At 47.0% G+C, this 18,302-nt stretch overlaps 1 protein-coding gene across 1 annotated transcript; it reads right to left on the bottom strand.

The window, feature by feature from the left end:
* Positions 1–1,370: 1,370 nt before the first annotated feature.
* LOC147348619 (C-C chemokine receptor type 1) lies at positions 1,371–7,473 on the bottom strand. The gene is made up of 2 exons (XM_086368406.1): positions 7,227–7,473; positions 1,371–3,820 (listed from the first exon to the last, which is right to left on the bottom strand). Exon 2 carries the CDS (start codon positions 3,753–3,755, stop codon positions 2,688–2,690), a length of 1,068 nt encoding a protein of 355 aa, XP_086224532.1. The 5' UTR covers positions 3,756–3,820; positions 7,227–7,473; the 3' UTR covers positions 1,371–2,687.
* Positions 7,474–18,302: the final 10,829 nt, after the last annotated feature.

Below are 18,302 nucleotides of genomic sequence, written 5' to 3'. Positions count from 1 at the left end.
GAACTGAACTCAAAGAGTTCTGGAGAAAAAAAAGTATCTTTCTGTCTAGGATGAAATGGAGACAAGAGTTAAGAACAACAATATAATGAGGCGGGGCTCTGATCATACAGGAGTGGGGAGGGGAGGGAATGGGAGACAGGCATTCCCTGTTGGGAAGGGCTGGAGGTGTCCTGAGTGACCAAGGAGGTGTCTGGCAGGAGCAGTCAGATCTCTCATCTGATGGAGCTGGAGAAAGGTCACCCCCACTTTCCTTCCTGTATTTCATTTAATCCTCAGAATAGCCTCATAGCGTATATACTACTCTAATCCTTATTTTATAATGAAACAGTCATCCATTCAACCAGCAGTTACCGAGCTTGCTATGTGTTAAACTTCATTGAGTTTACACAAAACAAATGTTAAGTGTGATTGGTTGTGTGTGTGTGCACACCCATGTGCGCACATGCATTTAGAAACAATACTGGAAGGTGATGCACTAAATTACTAATATGCTAAGAGGCTGCATTTGAATAGCGGAATAACAGGTGCTTCCATTTTCTTCTTTGGGCTTTTTGCTTGTTTCCAGCTTTCTACAAAGAACATAGATTGCCATTGTTATAAGTTTAAAAATAAGTATTATTTCAAAACTTGAATTGGAGAATGTTGTGAAATAGTTCTCATTGTGATACTGTAGTGGATCAAATATTATACTTTGATTCAGTGTTATTTTACCAAAGTAGTAAACAAATGTTTCTTAATTCCATTAAACCTCCTCTTCACACTGCAGAAAAGGCTGGCAGGGTTACATGTGGAGAGCTGACCCTGACCTTACCCCTGAGGCCTGTATTCGCCCACGTTTCCTGTGTGGAGGCATAAGCCCAGTGCAAACTGACCGCTTCCTCCTCGCACACAAATTCCCTACACCTTCATGACATCATCTTCTTTGCATAAAGAGGAAAACACAGTAGGTCCCTGAGTGAAAGAGCGATTTGGTAAGACCCCCAAACTCTAGCGTCCACCAGAAAGAGGCCGCTCAGTGGTGTCACTGTGTTGTTAGGTGGGACCCCCGTTCACTTAGGCTGCTTTCTGACTGAGGGGGTCCTGCCCCACCTTTGCTGTGCTGGCCCCGTGGGCTCGGAGGCAGGTCCCCCTGCCCGCTGGGGCTGGGCTGACGTCCATGCACCTGTCCATTGCACTGTGCTAATAGCTTAGGGAGGGCAGACGGCCCTTCTGCACCCGTGTCTCCTGGGGCTCAGAGCGCTGGGTTTAAACAAAGCAGGTCCTTGGTCACTGTTGCCAGACTGAATTGATTTGCACAAACAATCGTGAGGACACTGGCAAATGAATTAGGGTTCATTCCAGAGGTAGAATTCAGCGCAGGTCCCAACGCCGAAGCTTAGAAATGATTTATTGCCTGGGAAAGTGATCCCAACATGCTGCTGCTTAAAGACAACAATAGTAGAAGAGTAACCACAGTCAAAGGTCATCTTGCTTATAAACATAAATAGGCACAGGGAAGATAAAAGTAAAAGATATATCAAAGAATGTACAGTGCTGTTTCTGCCTAGGGGATTATGAATGATTTTGACATTTGTTTGTCTTTTTTCTGTTTGTATTTTTAAGCTTTTCTAGTAAACGATTTATGTTATTGGAAAAATTATTTTTTAGAGAAATGTACAACTGAGGGAAAAGGGCATAAAGACATGTCTCACTTCAGGCGAGAGCTGAGGCGTTAAGGACCTTTAGGGTAAATGAATTTCTTTGAGTTAAGGGCTCCTTGACTTCCTACACCGACAGAGTCCCCACCCCTCCTGGTAGACGTTGCCCTCCCTGCCAGCCTCAAACCCTGTCCACTTGCACACGAGGTCACTGTCCTGGTGCTGGGTCTAAGGTGGCAGCCAGAACTCTGATCCATGAACTACAAGGCCTGGATGGAGGTCCAGAGGACGAAAAGCAACCCTGTCTCCTGTCGCCTCATAAGAATTCCCGCAATAAAGCTCTCAGAAATTACTGCTGCATCCCTCAAGTGATAGGGAAGAGAGATTCTGAAAAATATTCACAAAGACAGAAGTACAGCATCTTATACATTTTGTCTGTGTCTAGCCCACTGCCTGAATTCTTCCAGTTCAGTAGCTATAAAAATTCTACCCAAGGGCTTTCTTAGCTCCACTGCCAACAGCAGTTCCCCAATCCTATTTAATGCTAGGTATCAAGTTCTTCCATCAGGAGCTCGAGGTTCCTCATGGTTTCCAAGCGCCATGGGGGTTGGGTGGAGTGGATGGAGGAGGCCGCAGCAGACTCCTGCTTGGCTCTCAGCTCAGAGCAGAGGCAGCTATGGAAATCAGTTTCCAAGGTTACCGGTGTTGAAGGCGGTGGATGCTCAGTGGCTGGTTCACTAATTAATGTTAATGTTCACAAATCTGAACTCCTGTTTGGGACTAAGCCCTTCTCTATCATCCTTTGTCCCAGTCTTCTGTGATGTCCCATTTCATGTATTCATCTCCTTTCTACAAAAGAGAAGTTCATGGAGAAAATTCAAATGCCAGAAGTGATTTTGTCCTGAGCAGCTTGGAATCCCCTCAACCCCGTGTGGTTAGAATCCCACATCAGGTGACACAGTTGCTGGGAGACCAGGCTGCCTCCTCCCCAGCCAGCGTGCCTGGCAGGTCGCTCTTGCTGGGTCCTGCATCTGCCTCCAGGGGCCTGAGTCAGAACCCAGCAGAGAGTTCATGCTCGCCTGTGGAAGGAGACATGGAGCTGACCCTCTCCAGCCTCTCTGTGGACAGGAAGGGGAACCACTTAGCCAGGTGCACAGCCACCAGCCGGTAGAACAACTGCCGCAGATACTTGCGGAACCTCTCGCCGACAAAGACATAGATCACAGGGTTGATGCAGCAGTGAGTGTAGGCAATCACTTCCGTCACTTGAATGGCCAGGTCCAGCTGTCTGCTCTGCTCACACTTACGGGTGAACAGGGAATCCTGGAAAGCGGCAACGAACACACTCAGATTGTAGGGCGTCCAAAAGAGAAAGAAGATGATCATGATGACAAAAATCAGACGCACGGCTTTGGCCTTCTTCTCATTTGGTCTTCTGAGCAGAATCTTTATAATCCCTGTGTAGCAGACAATCATCACCAGCAGAGGCAAAACCAGGCCCATGATGTTCAGTTTCAGAGCCTGGAACTTCTTCCACTTTGTGAAGCTTTCAGGAGGAAAATGAATACTGCAGGTGTGGTGGGTGAACTCCCACTGGGTCTTGGAAAAGTACAAGCCGGGGACAGAAGCCAAGATGGCCAGGACCCAGACGACAATGCTGGTGATGATACCAAACGTGATAGTCCGAGCTCGCAGAGCAAACACAGCATGGACGATGGCCAGGTACCTGTCGATGGTCAGCAGGATGATGAAGAAGATCTCGCTGTACAAGCCCATGAAATAGAACCCAGAGAGCAACTTACACATGGCATCTCCGAAAATCCAGTCATCCTTCACCTTGTAGTCGATCCAGAAGGGCAGCGTGAAGAGGAAGATGAGGTCAGAAATGGCCAGGTTGAGGAGGTAGATGCTGGTCATGCTTTTGAGCCTCTTGTATTGCATGAGGACCAGGACCACCAGGATGTTGCCAATCAGGCCAATGACAAACACCACCGAGTACAAGGGGGGCAGCAGCTGGGCCCCAAAAGCCCTCTCCTGTACTTTCTGGCATGGGGTCGTGTCCCCGTAGTCATATTCTGTGGTCATGTCATAGTCCTTTGCGGTGGTTGAAGTTTCCATCCTGGCTTCTCCCACGGGTCAAGGGAAATGTTTCCGTATGTATTTGCCGTTAGAGGCAGTGGGCTCTGGACAACAAAAACAAGGCAGTGAGTACACGTCCTTAACCCCTGGACAGCTGCTTACTAGTGCGTACTGTGTACCATGCCCTGTGGAGCCAGGGAGACCCAGGTCCTCTGCCCTCATGCAGCCTGTAGTCTACCACACTAACAAACAGGGCGTGCACACATCGCTAACCCAAGTGCTCTGGCAGTGAGTGCCCTGAAGGAGACGTCCAGAGGATGGAGAGCACAGACAGGGGAGGACAAGGGAGGCCTCACGCGTGTTCACGACCAAGGCTCTCCGAGGGCTTCCCACGGACTCGGCGTTGGGCTCAGTGATAAACAGCCCTTGAGGGGGCACCATGGTCATTCCCCATTTTAGAGGTGAAGGCACATAAGATGGGAGCAGTCAGGACACAAAGCTGCTGAGAACAAGAGCTGGAGCTCAAACCCTGGTGCGTGCCACTCTCAGGCCCATTCCTGAAACCCCCTGCTCTCCTCCCCAATCACAGGGCAGTGACTGCAATGTGGCGTCCCCAGAGGAGGCTGGGAAGGAAAACGGTTCTGGACGAAAGTCCAAAACTTACTAACAGATCTTTCTGGCTCTGGGGGCTAAAAAGATTCTCAGCCAGGGGTGATACAGTGCCGTGGGGGCACAGGTAAATGTGAATGTTTTTTCGGTTGTCACAAAAACCGGGGGTCACTACTGCCATTAGGTAGCCAGGCCGAGGATGTATCGCGATGCAAAAATGACCCTACAGCAAACACTAACAGTGCCGCCATAGTGAGATCCTGGGAGGCCAGCCCATCTGCCGGCCTGACTTACGCCACACGGCCCTCTGTGGTCACCCAGGCTCTCTGAAGACCCCCTGAGACAGCCGTGAGGAGGAGTCAGTAACAGTCTGGGAGGAGTGGGGTGAGATGGTAAGGAGAGGGGGCCCTGGGGAAAGAAAGGCTCAGAACAGCCTCAAGGCAGGAAGTGGCACACAGTGACCAGACACAGGGCGGAATTCTCCTAAAAAAAAAAATCTTTAGATATTTTCTAACCAGGGTTGCCTCAAAACAAAACTAAAACTACTAGGTAGCCTGCCTTTGTAGAACATCTCCAGCCCCTGCTTTTCAGCACTCCCTTCCATCCTTTCCAATCACTTATTGAAGACTCCTCCCCAAAGGGAGCACAGGTTTTTGTGTAACCTACCATCTCTATGACTTCATATAAGTTAACCTACCTCCCTGAGCCTCGCTTCCTCATCTGTAATGTGGGAAAGTACCCTTACCTTGCAGGGCTAATGTAAGGCAACGTCTGAGCCTTCCCCTGGAAATTATCAGGTTCTCAGTAAATACGAGGGGACCTCCTTCCCTGCAGATGCCCTGCTCTGAGGCCTGGTGCCACCAGGATGCACCCCACTCCCTATAAGTCTCCCTGTAGTTAATCTGGAAAATGAATTCTGCTTGAGAGTGATGGACATTGACAGTCCTTTCCATCTGCACTGCACTGTGAACTTTCCAAAATGCTGCCATCAATCTAACTGATTTGACCTAAACATCGATCAGTAAAGTGAGTGGTACCTGTAGCATAATTTCCATCTAAAATCTTCAGACTCCATTGCTCCTCTTTCCACAGAGCTTAATGAATGCTTCCTGCTCACAAAATTCACATTTCTGCAGTGGCATTCGGGGATTAAGGCACAGGGGGTGAGGTGCTGCTGGGCCCCCAGGCTGGGGGGCGGTCATTTCCCATCCAATCCATCCTTAGGGCTCTCTCCTCCATCTCTGAACTTGCATACAGCTAGTCAAGCCTCTTTCTGGAGAAACTCAGGCTGCCACTCACTAAACAAGCTGTGCTGGCAATTTCTGATTTCTGCTGCCCCTGCCAGTGCCGACAACTTCACGTGGCAGTCAGCACTTCTGGGTGGGTTCTCAGACTTACTGTGTTAGCAGGGGCAGCACAGACAGCAAGGGGTGCGAGGCTGAGCCCGTGAGCCCAGTTTCTGGGGAATGTTGGCAAAGGTGGAGGCAAACTGCGTCAGCACTGTCAGGGGCCATCTGAACAGAGTCACTTCACACCCACTCCCACCTTCAAGCCAGTTCACTATTCCCCACTTGCTGGGCACCAGAAACAGCTCCTGGGCATGTTGTCCCTAAAGGGAGATGGCCTGGGGTGAGGCCCTGGAGGCGAGACCCAAGGAGCATGTTGCCATGTCACGTGCCAGTCCGTCTGCAGCCTGCTACTAACGTCTGCCCCAGGCCGTTGCCCCAGTGGTCCAGTGCCAGCACCCTTTATCCTGGGAGTTGGTGAAGCCTCTGGACAGACAAAGGGCCGTCTGTGGTGGTGGGAGATGCCCAGGCCTGGTGGGGTGCAGGAGCTGGCTTCTACTGGTTCATAAGAGCCAGTCATGTGCAGCTGTTCTGCATCCAGCATGCTGGTGACTCAAAGTCAACCAGAATGGGAATATTTACATATGGGAATCGGCCATCACTAGGAATCAGGGCACGTTTCTCAGGAGAATTAGCTGACAAACACTTACCAGTGCATCCATGCCCTTCAGTCTGAATAGCCTAGAGTTGTCCTGGAGGCAGAGTGGGGACTTAAGGGTCAGTGAGGGGCACAGAGCCTGGTGGTCGGCTGTGCAAACTTCTGGGGATTTCTAATCCTGAAAGTCTGGGACCCTCCAGACCTACTGGAGGAAAGGCTGAAGTAGATGCCTCCAAGTAGCCCCCGTGTCGCTTCTCTTCAGAACAAAATTCTGACCTTCTCTTCTTTAGAACAGAATGGATGCCCCTTGCCCTCCCCTGCACCCCCCCACCCCCACAAGGAGGTCACCTGGCCAGCTGCCTACCTTCTGGTGGGTGAGATCTTACTTTCTTCAAAGACAGTCTACAGTCCTGATTCTGGGGCTCCTTGAGTCTAGCCTCTTAAGAAATTGTCTCAGTATCAGATCATCTTTGCATCTGCAAAGCTTTTACTAATTAGTATTATCCTTTTGCTGCAATTTCCTCTTATACCGTGTTTGGTCTTTGAGTACATGGGGAAATTTGGCAATTGTCAGTGTCTTGAATAGCTTTCGCCAGAAAGTATGTTAATAGTGGGCTGACTTTTTAATCAGTCATCAACAAGCAATCATACAAGAAAGTATACTGTTTTTAGAAAGAACAAGAATCAGCTCAAAACAAAAACAACACCCTATTTTACATCTGAGCACTCATATAAATCCATCCACCCTCAGTATTGCTATACAAAGCACTGCCTTTCATGCATTGGTGGGTTACTTAGGCATCTGACTGGCTCTCAAAGAACTCCCCATCTCTGTGGAGACGGACTGATAAACAAGTCATGTCCTGCAACAGGAGAACTACAGTCCAATCTGGCCACATGCAAACAACGGTGCCTTCAAAAATAACTGACAAGACCGAAGAGACAAGTTCTACTTACTCTGGCTTCAGGGGACTGTGTCCACGAAGTGTCTGTTTCTGAAGCTTTTAGATGCTTTAAGAATTCAAGGTCAAGGTCCTGAGTGAGTCGGAAGCTGTCAGTTTCCTGTGTGATGATGGAGATAGAACTCCGGGTCTCAGGCTTTCAGAACAACAAGAAGGGGACAAAGATCTTCTTTCTTGTACTGCTGGGTGTCCAGTTCCTGAATGCCAAGTTCACTCTAAGGTTTTTTCCTGCTCACTCAGCTGTACTTCTCCTCAGGCGACTCTGCTTTAAGGGGATTGGGTGGTGGGGCTGGGTGGAGTTGAGCAGGGTGAGGTGGGTGGCAGTGAATGTTTCTGGAGCTTCTGAAGCAATCGAGTTCTTGCCCTCAGTAAGTAGTCTTCCTCTTCTTTTTTTTTTAAAGATTGCAAATGGAAGGATTTAAACAGAAAATCTGGGTTCTGGGTCTTCAAAACAATCTGGCTCTACTAGCCCTAGAAGGGCAGGGGGTCATTTCTCTTTGCCACCCCTATGTGCCTGTGCCAGCAACTGCTCACCGCCCCTCTCTGCTCCCCAGTCTGCCTCACAAGCCCCAGGGAGCGGCTCTATGATGAAGAGCCTCCCACCTGGAGAGAGTACAGGTCTGTTGGATGGCTGTCGGCTGTCTGGCCCCTTCTCTTTGATCTTACAGATTTCCTTTTTGCATCTCATCCATGACAATTGATTCTGACCCAGTCCTCTCTTTGCTTCTCTTTCCTGTCGCAATGTCAATATCCTAGAAAGCTTATGCTCTGTGTAACCAAGAAGGGTGAGGCCAGGCTCCTGGGCTGCAGGGATCCTGTCTGTCAATGAGGCGCACCTTTCAGATTCAAAAGCTGCACCAGCAGGTTAATTTCCAAGAGAGGGGATGCAGCGTCCTGACCTTGGAGCGCTCTCTGTTGCCTAATCCTGGGACACACTCTCTCTCTCCAGGGCCAAGGAAGTTGCTTCTGGTCCCAGGTCACATTCAGACACCAAAGCCCAATGGGTGAGCGTCCCACAGATGGACAGAAGGGCCTTTGGGGTGTACAAGTGGCTCCTAGGCAGTAGCCCTCTGCCACCTCCCCATCACCCTATCTCTTCCCCCACCCTCCCACTCCATTCCTCTTTGTTTAATTTCCTTCCCCAGGCTCTCTTTCCGCCACCCTTTCTCATGCCATAGGCTCTCTTGGCCCTCCAGCCAGAATTCTACAACCCCCAACCTGACAAACCACAGGCAAAGGTCCAGTAGTCCCTCTGCTCTGCTCAGCTGCCCCCTTGTGTGGGTCAGGTTGCAAAGTCAAAGAGGGCGCTGTCGTCCATGCACATCTCTCTCATCCCGCCCGGATCACCAAAGAGACGCTTCCTCCATGAAGCCTTCCACTCTCTATAGCAGGAAGTCATTCGTGACAGGCAGGTGGTGGAGCTCAGAGAGCTTTAAGATTTTGTCGGGGGGGTGGTGGTGGTGGTGGTAGAGTTTCCCTTATTCACACTTTATCGTATAGGTTGGACATCTGGACAATAAACAGCAAGGCACCACTCAAAATAGCTCAACAATGAAAAAGAATAGAAACCATAATTTTCTGGGCTTCCCTGGTGGCTCAGTGGATAGGGATCTGCCTGCCAGTGCAGGGGACATGAGTTCAATCCATGGTCCAGGAGGATCCCATATGCCACGCAGTAACTAAGCCTGTGTGCTACGACTACTGATCCTGTGCTCTAGACCCTGGGAACCCCAGCTACTGAGCCCACAAGCCCTGGAGCCTGTGCTCTGGAATGAGCAAGGTCGTCGCAATGAGAAGCCCAGGCACCGCAACAAGAGAGCAGCCCCCACTTGCCACAAGGGAAAGCCCGAGCAGCAATGGAGACCCAGCACAGCCAATAAATAAATAAATAGAAACTATAATTTTCTGAAAAGAAACCTTGGATGTTAGCTCAGGTTGGGTACTACTCTCTAATGCTCTCTTGTAATAATCCTTGATTTCACTTTTCACATGCATCTCTTTTTTGACAGCCTAATAAACAATCTCAAAACTTTGGGGCTTAAAATCACAAGGAGATTGTTCTATGATTCTGTGAGCTAGGCGGATGTTCCCACGTAGCCTCACTCCCACGTCTGATGGTGGGCGCTGCTTGCTGACTGGAGTGCCTCAGTTTTCCACGTGGCTCTCGTCTTCCAGTCGGCCAGACTGGCTTTATGCATGACGGACGGTCTCAGGCATGAGAAGAACCTATAACGCATCTCTAGGAAAAGTCTCTGAGGCCACAGAGGATCACCTATGCTGCAGTCTATCACTCACAGCAAGTCACAGAGCCAAGCCACAGACAAGGCAGTCAGGAAATACAATCTGCCTTTTCAGGGGAAGAAATAAAGTCACATTGTAAAAGCCAGTGTGTACTGAGATGGAAGGGCTCTGAAGCCATATTTATCTTCTACCAAAAGCACAGGCTTCCTCTAGCTCCTTCATCCAGGGTTCCTGGAATTCCTGTCCTCTGATGGGCCTGTCTTGCCCCATCCTTAGCCACTCACTCCATTGATCCTCCCTAATCCCGGGATTTTACCATCATCGACATCTGTGTCCTTTCTGTCTCGGGTCCTGACACCCCAGCCCCTCGCGCCCCATCCACCTTTACTCCTCACTCCTCGAGCATCTCAGCTCCAGGGGTTCTCGGGTCCCGACACCCCAGCCCCTCGCGCCCCACCCACCTTTCCTTCTCACTCCTCGAGCGTCTCAGCTCCAGTGGTGCTTTGACCCCAGTGTAACCACTGACGTGTCAGTTTCTCCTGACCCTCAGCCTCCTCGTGCCCTTACTTCCATCTTAGAGTCCAGGGGCCATCGTCACAGTCCCTCCCATACACACATCCTCAACGCCTTCACTCTTTTCTGATCTGGTTGTGTCCACCTGGCACAAACCCAGTCCTGATCAGATCCGAATCCCCACCGGCACTGTGAAGTTGAACGTGGCTGGAGGAAACCACACAATGGAACTGACTGGGACCCCCCTAAATTACTGATAGCCACATGCACAGGGTCCCTCATGCCCATCAATGGCTTTCCCCGTCTTAGACATTATGTCACACTTTCTGCCTTTTTCCTGAACCTCCAGCACCACCTCCATCATCCTCAGTCTTAGCTGATGACCTTGTTCCCCACGTCAGCAAGAAGACAGAAGGCTCAGAAGAGACTGTTTACATATCCCACCTCCCTTCCCATCCACCCTTCTCTGGCCCTTCTACCTGCCTCCCTCCTGCCATGCGGATGGATTCTCCATGCTCCAAGCCCATCTCGTCCACGCTGCCCGGGATCACATCCTCTCTCATCAGCACGAGGGCATCATTCTAGTCATCGTCTCCAGTATCACCAGTTTTTTTCTGTCTGCCAGATTATTCCCATCAGTATACACACAAAGCTCTTATTTGATCTGAAACAAATAAGTAAAGAAACAAGTTAGCAAGCAAAGTCTCCCTTGATTCCACTTTCAATTCTATTTACTGATGCATTTCTTTTTAAAAATATTTTATTTATTCCACTGTGCGGATTCACAGTTGTGGCACATGGGATCTTCATTGCAGGATCTGTAAGTTGTGGCATACATAATCTAGTTCACTCGCCAGGGATCAAACCTGGGCCTCCTGCATTGGGAGCAAATAGTCTCGGCCACTGGACCACCAGGGTAGTTCATCTAATTACTGATTCATTTCTGCACAGCTCTTTGCAATACTCAAAAGAGCTGTCCTTATTTGCATCCAACTCCACTTCACCCCAGTTTCTAGAACCTGCTCTCCCCTAGCCCCCAGTGATTTCGTCAGGGTCATCGGTGACCTTCCTGTGGCTAAATCCAATGGTCAGATCTCAGGCTGCACTGGACCTGACAGCTCAGCACATTTGAAACCATTGTTGCTCCCTCTTCTTGATACTCTTCCTCTGTGTGTGCAGGATCCCGGTCTCCTGGCTTTTCCCTCGTTTCTCAGGCAGCCCCTTGTCAGTTCCCGCTGCTGGTTTCTGCTCAATCTTCTGGCTTCTTTCCTGGCACGCACCAGGCCATGGTCCTTGAACCCCTCTCCTCCCAATCTACAGTCACACCTTTGATGGCTCTATTCTCTCTCATGGCTGAAAATGTCATATCCACTCTGAAGAGGCCCAAATGTACATCTCCAGCCTGCCCAGCTCCCTCAAATCTAGGCTCACACCCAACACTCTGCTCAATGTCTCCACCTGGTTTTCTCAAAAGCTTTTCAAATAGAATTCCTGATCTTCTCTCCAAATTTTATTGTCGCTGTCATCCACACCTGGAGGTAAATGGCAGCTCCATTCTTCCGATGGAAGCCACCAAAACCTTGGAGTATCACTTGAATCCACTCTTTGGAACCTGACCTGCAATCTTTTTGCAGAATCTGTTGACTCCACTTTCAACATACAAAGACTTCAATCCCTTCTTGCTTTACCCACTGGCCCCAGTTTGGTCCAAACCAAGCAAGACCACAGTCTCTTTCCAATACAGCAGCTGGAGGGATTCCTCAAGGGTTACTTCAGGTCAGGCACACCTCCTCCAAGTCCTTACATTGGCCTGCAAGGCGGTTCACCACCTCCCTCCTCCCCTCTCTGACTTCATCTATTAGTTTCTCCTTCGCTCACTCCATTCCAGCTAAACTGCCTCCCAGGGTGCCTCTGAACACGCCAGGTGCCTTTCCACCTCAGCGCCCTTGCACGTGCTGTTTCCTCTGCCAAGATGCCCCTCCCCCACATGCCCGGGAAGCCTGCTCCCTCACCTCCTTCATTTCTACACGCGTGCAATGCTTTCTCAGGAGGTGTTCTCTAACCATCTTATTAAAATTGAATCTCCTCTTCTCCCACCTTAGAAGTCAATGACCCCCTTCCCAGATTTACTTATTACTTTCTGGGTTACATATATTTAATATGTAGTTGTTGTCCAGTTTCTCTCAATGTAATGACAGCTTCCTGAGGAATGTTCCCTCTTTTGTCCACTGCTGTAGCCCCACACAGCAGGTGCTCAAGAAGCATTTTTTGGCCATGGTCTGCAACATGTGGGATCTTAGTTCCCTCACCAGGGATGGAACCTGTGCCTCCTGCATGGGGAGGGTGGACTCTTAAACACTGGACTGCCAGGAGTCCCACAGTAAGCATTTCTGAATGGCTAAATTGCAAGAAATTTACAGTCCAGATACCCAGAGAGCACATTAGCAACAGCTCTGCAGTTTATCCAGGACCCAGGGCACTACCATCTTTCTAACACACACGGATCAGCGCTGCTCACGGCCACGAGATGGCTGAGCTCATCCAGGCATGATGACATCTAACAAAAAGTGCTGTCTCTTCCTGCTGTTGGTTCTTAGAAACAAGGAAGCTCGCAGCCATTTTGCAAGAAAACATCCACTTGGGAGCTGGATTCTCGGCAGTGAAACCAGGAGACAGTCCCTCCACCTGGCCTCCCTGGGTAGGGCTAGGCAACAGTGACAGGGAAGGGATCAGCCCCTCTCTGTAGTTCTTCTGCCTCAGGGAGCTGCTCAGCAGGAAGCAGACACTGGGGGGCAGGATTTGAGAGGCTATGAACAAAGGGGGAGCACTGTATCTCCTCCCAGCCTCTTTCCTCCTCTCCACAACCTACTTCAATACAGGGGCCTCTGGGGGTGGTTCCTGTCCATAGAGCCCAGAGCATGGCCACTGAGCCCACGAAAGCAGATGCCAAGGGCTGCTAACCAGCCGGTGACAGTTCCCTGAAACAGTACCTACAAGCACTGGGTGCTGGCTCACTGCTAGGCGGGAACTCAGGAAGGAATGAAGACGGTGAGTATGATCCTTTCTTTGTACCTCAGATCTAAGCTGCAGACCGTCACATGTACACATATGCACCCACCAACTCTATCTGCTCTGAGAGCTCTAATTCATGGTTGCTGCATGCTGGTATTCATTCCCTTCCATCTCATTTCTCACATGTCTACCAAATGCCCTCTTTCCTTGCCTGTTGTGTGTGCTAAGTTGCTTCAGTTGTGTCTGACTCTTTGCGACCCTATGGACTGTAGCCCACCAGCCTCCTCTGTCCATGGGGATTCTCCAGATAAGAGTACTGGAGTGGGTTGCCATTGCACTAAGGGATGGAACCCATATTTCTTATGTCTCCTGCATTGGCAGGTGGGTTCTTTACCACTAGCACCATCTGGGATGCCCCTTTGTCTGTTCAGTTCAGTTCAGTCAGTTGCTCAGTCATGTCCGACTCTTTGCGACCCCATGAATCGCAGCACGCCAGGCCTCCCTGTCCATCACCAACTCCCGGAATTCACTGAGACTCACGTCCATTGAGTCAGTGATGCCATCCAGCCATCTCATCCTCTGTCGTCCCCTTTTCCTGCTGCCCCCAATCCCTCCCAGCATCAGAGTCTTTTCCAATGAGTCAACTCTTTCACATGAGGTAGCCAAAGTATTGGAGTTTCAGCTTTAGCATCATTCCTTCCAAAGAAATCCCAGGGCTGATCTCCTTCAGAATGGACTGGTTGGATCTCCTTGCAGTCCAAGGGACTCTCAAGAGTCTTCTCCAACACCACAGTTCAAAAGCATCAATTCTTCGGCGCTCAGCTTTCTTCACAGTCCAACTCTCACATCCATACATGACCACAGGAAAAACCATAGCCTTGACTAGACAGATCTTTTTTGGCAAAGTAATGTCTCTGCTTTTGAATATGCTATCTAGGTTGGTCATAACTTTCCTTCCAAGGAGTAAGCGTCTTTTAATTTCATGGCTGCAGTCACCATCTGCAGTGATTTTGGAGTCCAAAAAAATAAAGTCTGACACTGTTTCCACTGTTTCTCTATCTATTTCCCATGAAGTGATGGGACCGGATGCCATGATCTTCGTTTTCTGAATGTTGAGCTTTAAACCAACTTTTTCACTCTCCTCTTTCACTTTCATCAAGAGGCTTTTTAGCTCCTCTTCACTTTCTGCTATAAGGGTGGTGTCATCTGCATTTCTGAGGTTATTAATATTTCTCCCGGCAATCTTGATTCCAGCTTGTGTTTCTTCCAGTCCAGCGTTTCTCATGATGTACTCTGCATATAAGTTAAATAAGCAGGGTGACAATATACAGCCTTGACATACTCCTTTTCCTATTTGGAACCAGTCTATTGTTCCATGTCCAGTTCTAATTGTTGCTTCCTGATCTGCATACAGATTTCTCAAGAGGCAGGTCAGGTAGTCTGGTATTCCCATCTCTTTCAGAATTTGCCACAGTTTATGTGATCCACACAGTCAAAGGTTTTGGCATAGTCAATAAAGTAGAAATAGATGTTTTTCTGGAACTCTTTTGGTTTTTCGATGATCCAGCGGATGTTGGCAATTTGATCTCTGGTTCCTCTGCCTTTCCTAATACCAGTTTGAACATCTGGAAGTTCACAGTTCACGTATTGCTGAAGCCTGGCTTGGAGAATTTTGAGCATTACTTTACTAGCATGTGATATGAATGCAATTGTGCAGTAGCTTGAACATCCTTTGGCATTGCCTTTCTTTGGGATTGGAATGAAAACTGACCTTTTCCAATCCTGTAGCCACTGCTGAGTTTTCCAAATTTACTGGCCTATTCAGTGCAGCACTTTCTTTAGTCAGCATTTTATTTCAAGGACACAGAGGCTTGTTTAACCTCCCTTTTTCTTTGATACTCCTCAGTCTTGAGGACTGAGAACAGAAAAGGAAATAAAGCTTTAGATTCCTCAGTCTTGATGACAGAGAACAAGAAAGGGAACAAAGTTTTAGATTGAGAGGTTAATCATAAACTTGGTAAGGAAACTCAATTTTAGTTCCCTTTGTTTCAATTTTCCCCAACTTTTTGAGAGAATGGGTTGATAAACCGCTCTGGTTACTTCCTACTGACCTGGGGGCATAGTCCTGCCTAATTTGGGGAAGGGACAGAGCTGAAAAGAATCCTAAGTTTCAAGCTTAGCATCAATACTTCTCATTCAGAAAACATTACCTCTATCTTTGATTGCTTTGTTGTAGCACATGGAGAAACATTCAAAATTATTAGATGTATCACAATGAAGAAAACGTTTAAATAACACCTTCGAAATATTTTTTAAAAGAGTGGTATTTTAGATGGCAATCAGGAAATTAAGTTTTGGAGTGTTTACTTTTTACTTATATATTTAGTAACCAAGTAGCCTTTTGCTCAGTGGCTATATAGCTTGAGCTGTCTCATTTGCTACTACTATTTTTAAAGTAGGAGTTTTCATACTTAAAAAGAGGACATTGAGACCATATGGGTGCAGTTGGCAGCTGCTAGTACATATGGTTTAGAAGACGGTTGATGGTGTTGTGAAGTATGATCAAGTTTAGAGAATTCAGGTTTTCAGTAACTTAGAAACGTGTCTGAACACACATTCATAATAGCCATGTAGTTCCACTTGGGATGTCTGAATCATGAAATGAAATTATTTCATTTCAATTTTTTAAATGTAATTTTTTAATGGCTAAAGCATGTTTAATAGGCCACAAAAGGCTGGTCTGATTCGCCTGAAGTTGAAATTTAATCATGTACAAGTCAGAACAATTTCCCCATACCGCAACATGTGAAATTTTCTTCCATCATTTTCCCCCCTTTAATTGCAAATCTTTCCATAAACATCACTGATAATCAAAATAGTTTCCCAACATTGCCAAAGTGGCCAAGTTGCCTCCTCTGGGTCCATTCATGCACCTTGATGCTAGGCCTCTTTTTTTCCCCTAGTTCTCCATGTTGGGGGAAAACTAATCAGATATCATTAACAAACTCAGAGGCATATTAATGGGGAAATGCTTTGCAGGCTATGCATTTATCACTTGCACTTAATTGTCACATAACATACATGTGCTTTTAGCAATAGACTTAAAATAAACAGTGATACATGTCATGAATAGTTATACTCTGTGACAACTTCACTACAGAATTTTCTTTTCATCCTGAACATTGGGGTGTAAGTATGCTTAGAAGTAAAATAACTTTCCATGATGACAGGAAGACAAACATTCAGTAAACAGAGCAACTGAACTGGTTGGCTAATTCTTACAGTCCTGGTCCAGACTTATGTCAGCTGTCTTCTACTGCTGTTGTCTCCGTTTCATCTGGTGTGGGTATCCTTTGGGGTTAACAGTCTTTTCTATAGATAATCCTATGTGGACGCCCTTCTTAAATGGGAAATATGGAATTAAGAGTCAATTCCCTTCAGTTTTGTTGCACATGTGCTAGTCAAGAGTACCTATAAGGTCCTTTTACTTAGCTTGGAGATAGTTTGTTAAATGATATCTTTTCCAGTGTACATAATCTCCTAGCTGCAGGTCACAAGACATTTGGTCTTTATCCAAAGAAAATCACTGTGATCAGACTTAGAAACAAGCTTAGAATATTCTTTTACTAATTCAGTTAAACTTTATAATAATGTAACAGCAACAAGGAGCCATCCTGGACAGAGATAATAAATACAAAGCCTCAGTACATACAAAACTTCATGATCCACAAGAGTTTAATATTGAAATGTAATTTTCTTCTCTAGATTCTCTTTATTTCTATGAAATATAGCAAAATTAGACTGATTCACTTAAAATAGGTCTGTTTCCAATAAACATGACCAAATTATTCACATGAGTGTAACTGCCCATATAAACTCTTTCAAATTGATCGCACTGGAACTTAATAGGAATCTCAGACCGAACTTTTAAAATGCCTCTAAAGGCCAGAATAGCCATGCCAATGGCCTGCCTTGAAATTCTTCCTGTGATATTTATGGATTGGGTAAATTTGTCTCTTTTCCAGGTTTATGAATATTTAAATTCCTGCACATGCCAAGAGATAGTCTTTCCTATTCCCCTGATAAAGTTGCTTAGGACCAAAGGGTCTCTGATTTCTAGAGGAACCAGACAGAGAGAAAAGAAAAATACTATAAGTTTACCCACAGACATAAACTAGCAAAATGTTGTAAATCATAAGTAGCCGAGTAAGAAGGATTTTCTATATATTAAAGCAAAGATGAAAAAGCCAGTAGTGGACCCGCTCGCTGGTGGTTCAGTGGTTAAGAATCTGAAGACAGTGCAAGGAACCTAGGTTCTGTCCCTAGCTCAACACGTTAGATGTGGAATCTAAAATACAACACAAATGAGCCTATCTATGAAACAGAAACAGAATCACAGACACAGAACAGACTGGTGGTTGCCAAGGGGGCTTGAAAGAGGGATGCAGTGGGAGGCTGGGTTGGCAGATACAAGCTTTTACATAGAGAGCACATAAACAAGGTACTACTCTATAGCACTGGGGTTCCCTCATAGCTCAGTTGGTAAAGAACTGCCCGCAATGCAGGAGACCCCAGTTCGATTCCTGGGTTGGGAAGATCCCCTGGAGAAGGGAAAAGCTACCCACTCCAGTATTCTGGCCTGGAGAATTCCATGGACTGTATAGTCCACCAAGAGTCGGACACAACTGGGTGATTTTCACTTTCACTCTATACCACCAAGAACTATACTCAATATTCTGTGACGAACCATAATAGAAAAGAATATTTTAAAAAAAGAATGTGTATAGAACGGAATCACTTTGCTGTATAGCAGAAATTAACATAACATTGTAAATCAACTATACTTCAATAAAAGGTATGAAAACTGAAAAAAAAAATTTTCAATACTTGTACCCAGATTTTTAGAGCAGTGTTATTTACAACTGCCAAACATAGAAGAAACTGAGATGCCCTTCAGTGGGTGAATGAATAAACAGACTGTGATACATCCAGACAGTGAAATATTATTCAGCACTGAAAATAAACGAGCTATCCAGGCCATGAAAAGAAGCTTAAATACATATTACTAAGCGAAAGAAGCCAATCTGACAAGGGTACATATTGTATGATTCCAAAGCATGACCTTCTGAAAAAGGCAAAACTATGGAGACAGTAAAAAGATCAGCAGTTGCCAGGGATTAGGGAGAAAAAATGCAAAGGCAGAGCACCTTTTGAAGGGCAATTTTTAGCGTTATGAAAATGATACCATTGTGATGGACACATATTATTACTCATTTACCTAAATTCATTAGACTGTACAACACCA

Source organism: Bos grunniens, chromosome 22 (genome assembly GCF_055505025.1).
Source record: "Bos grunniens cultivar Pamir isolate PY7600 chromosome 22, Bosgru_T2T1.0, whole genome shotgun sequence".
Classification (NCBI taxonomy): domain Eukaryota; kingdom Metazoa; phylum Chordata; class Mammalia; order Artiodactyla; family Bovidae; genus Bos; species Bos grunniens.
Note: the sequence above shows the minus strand (reverse complement) of the source record. Positions and strands in the feature narration are given on the sequence as shown.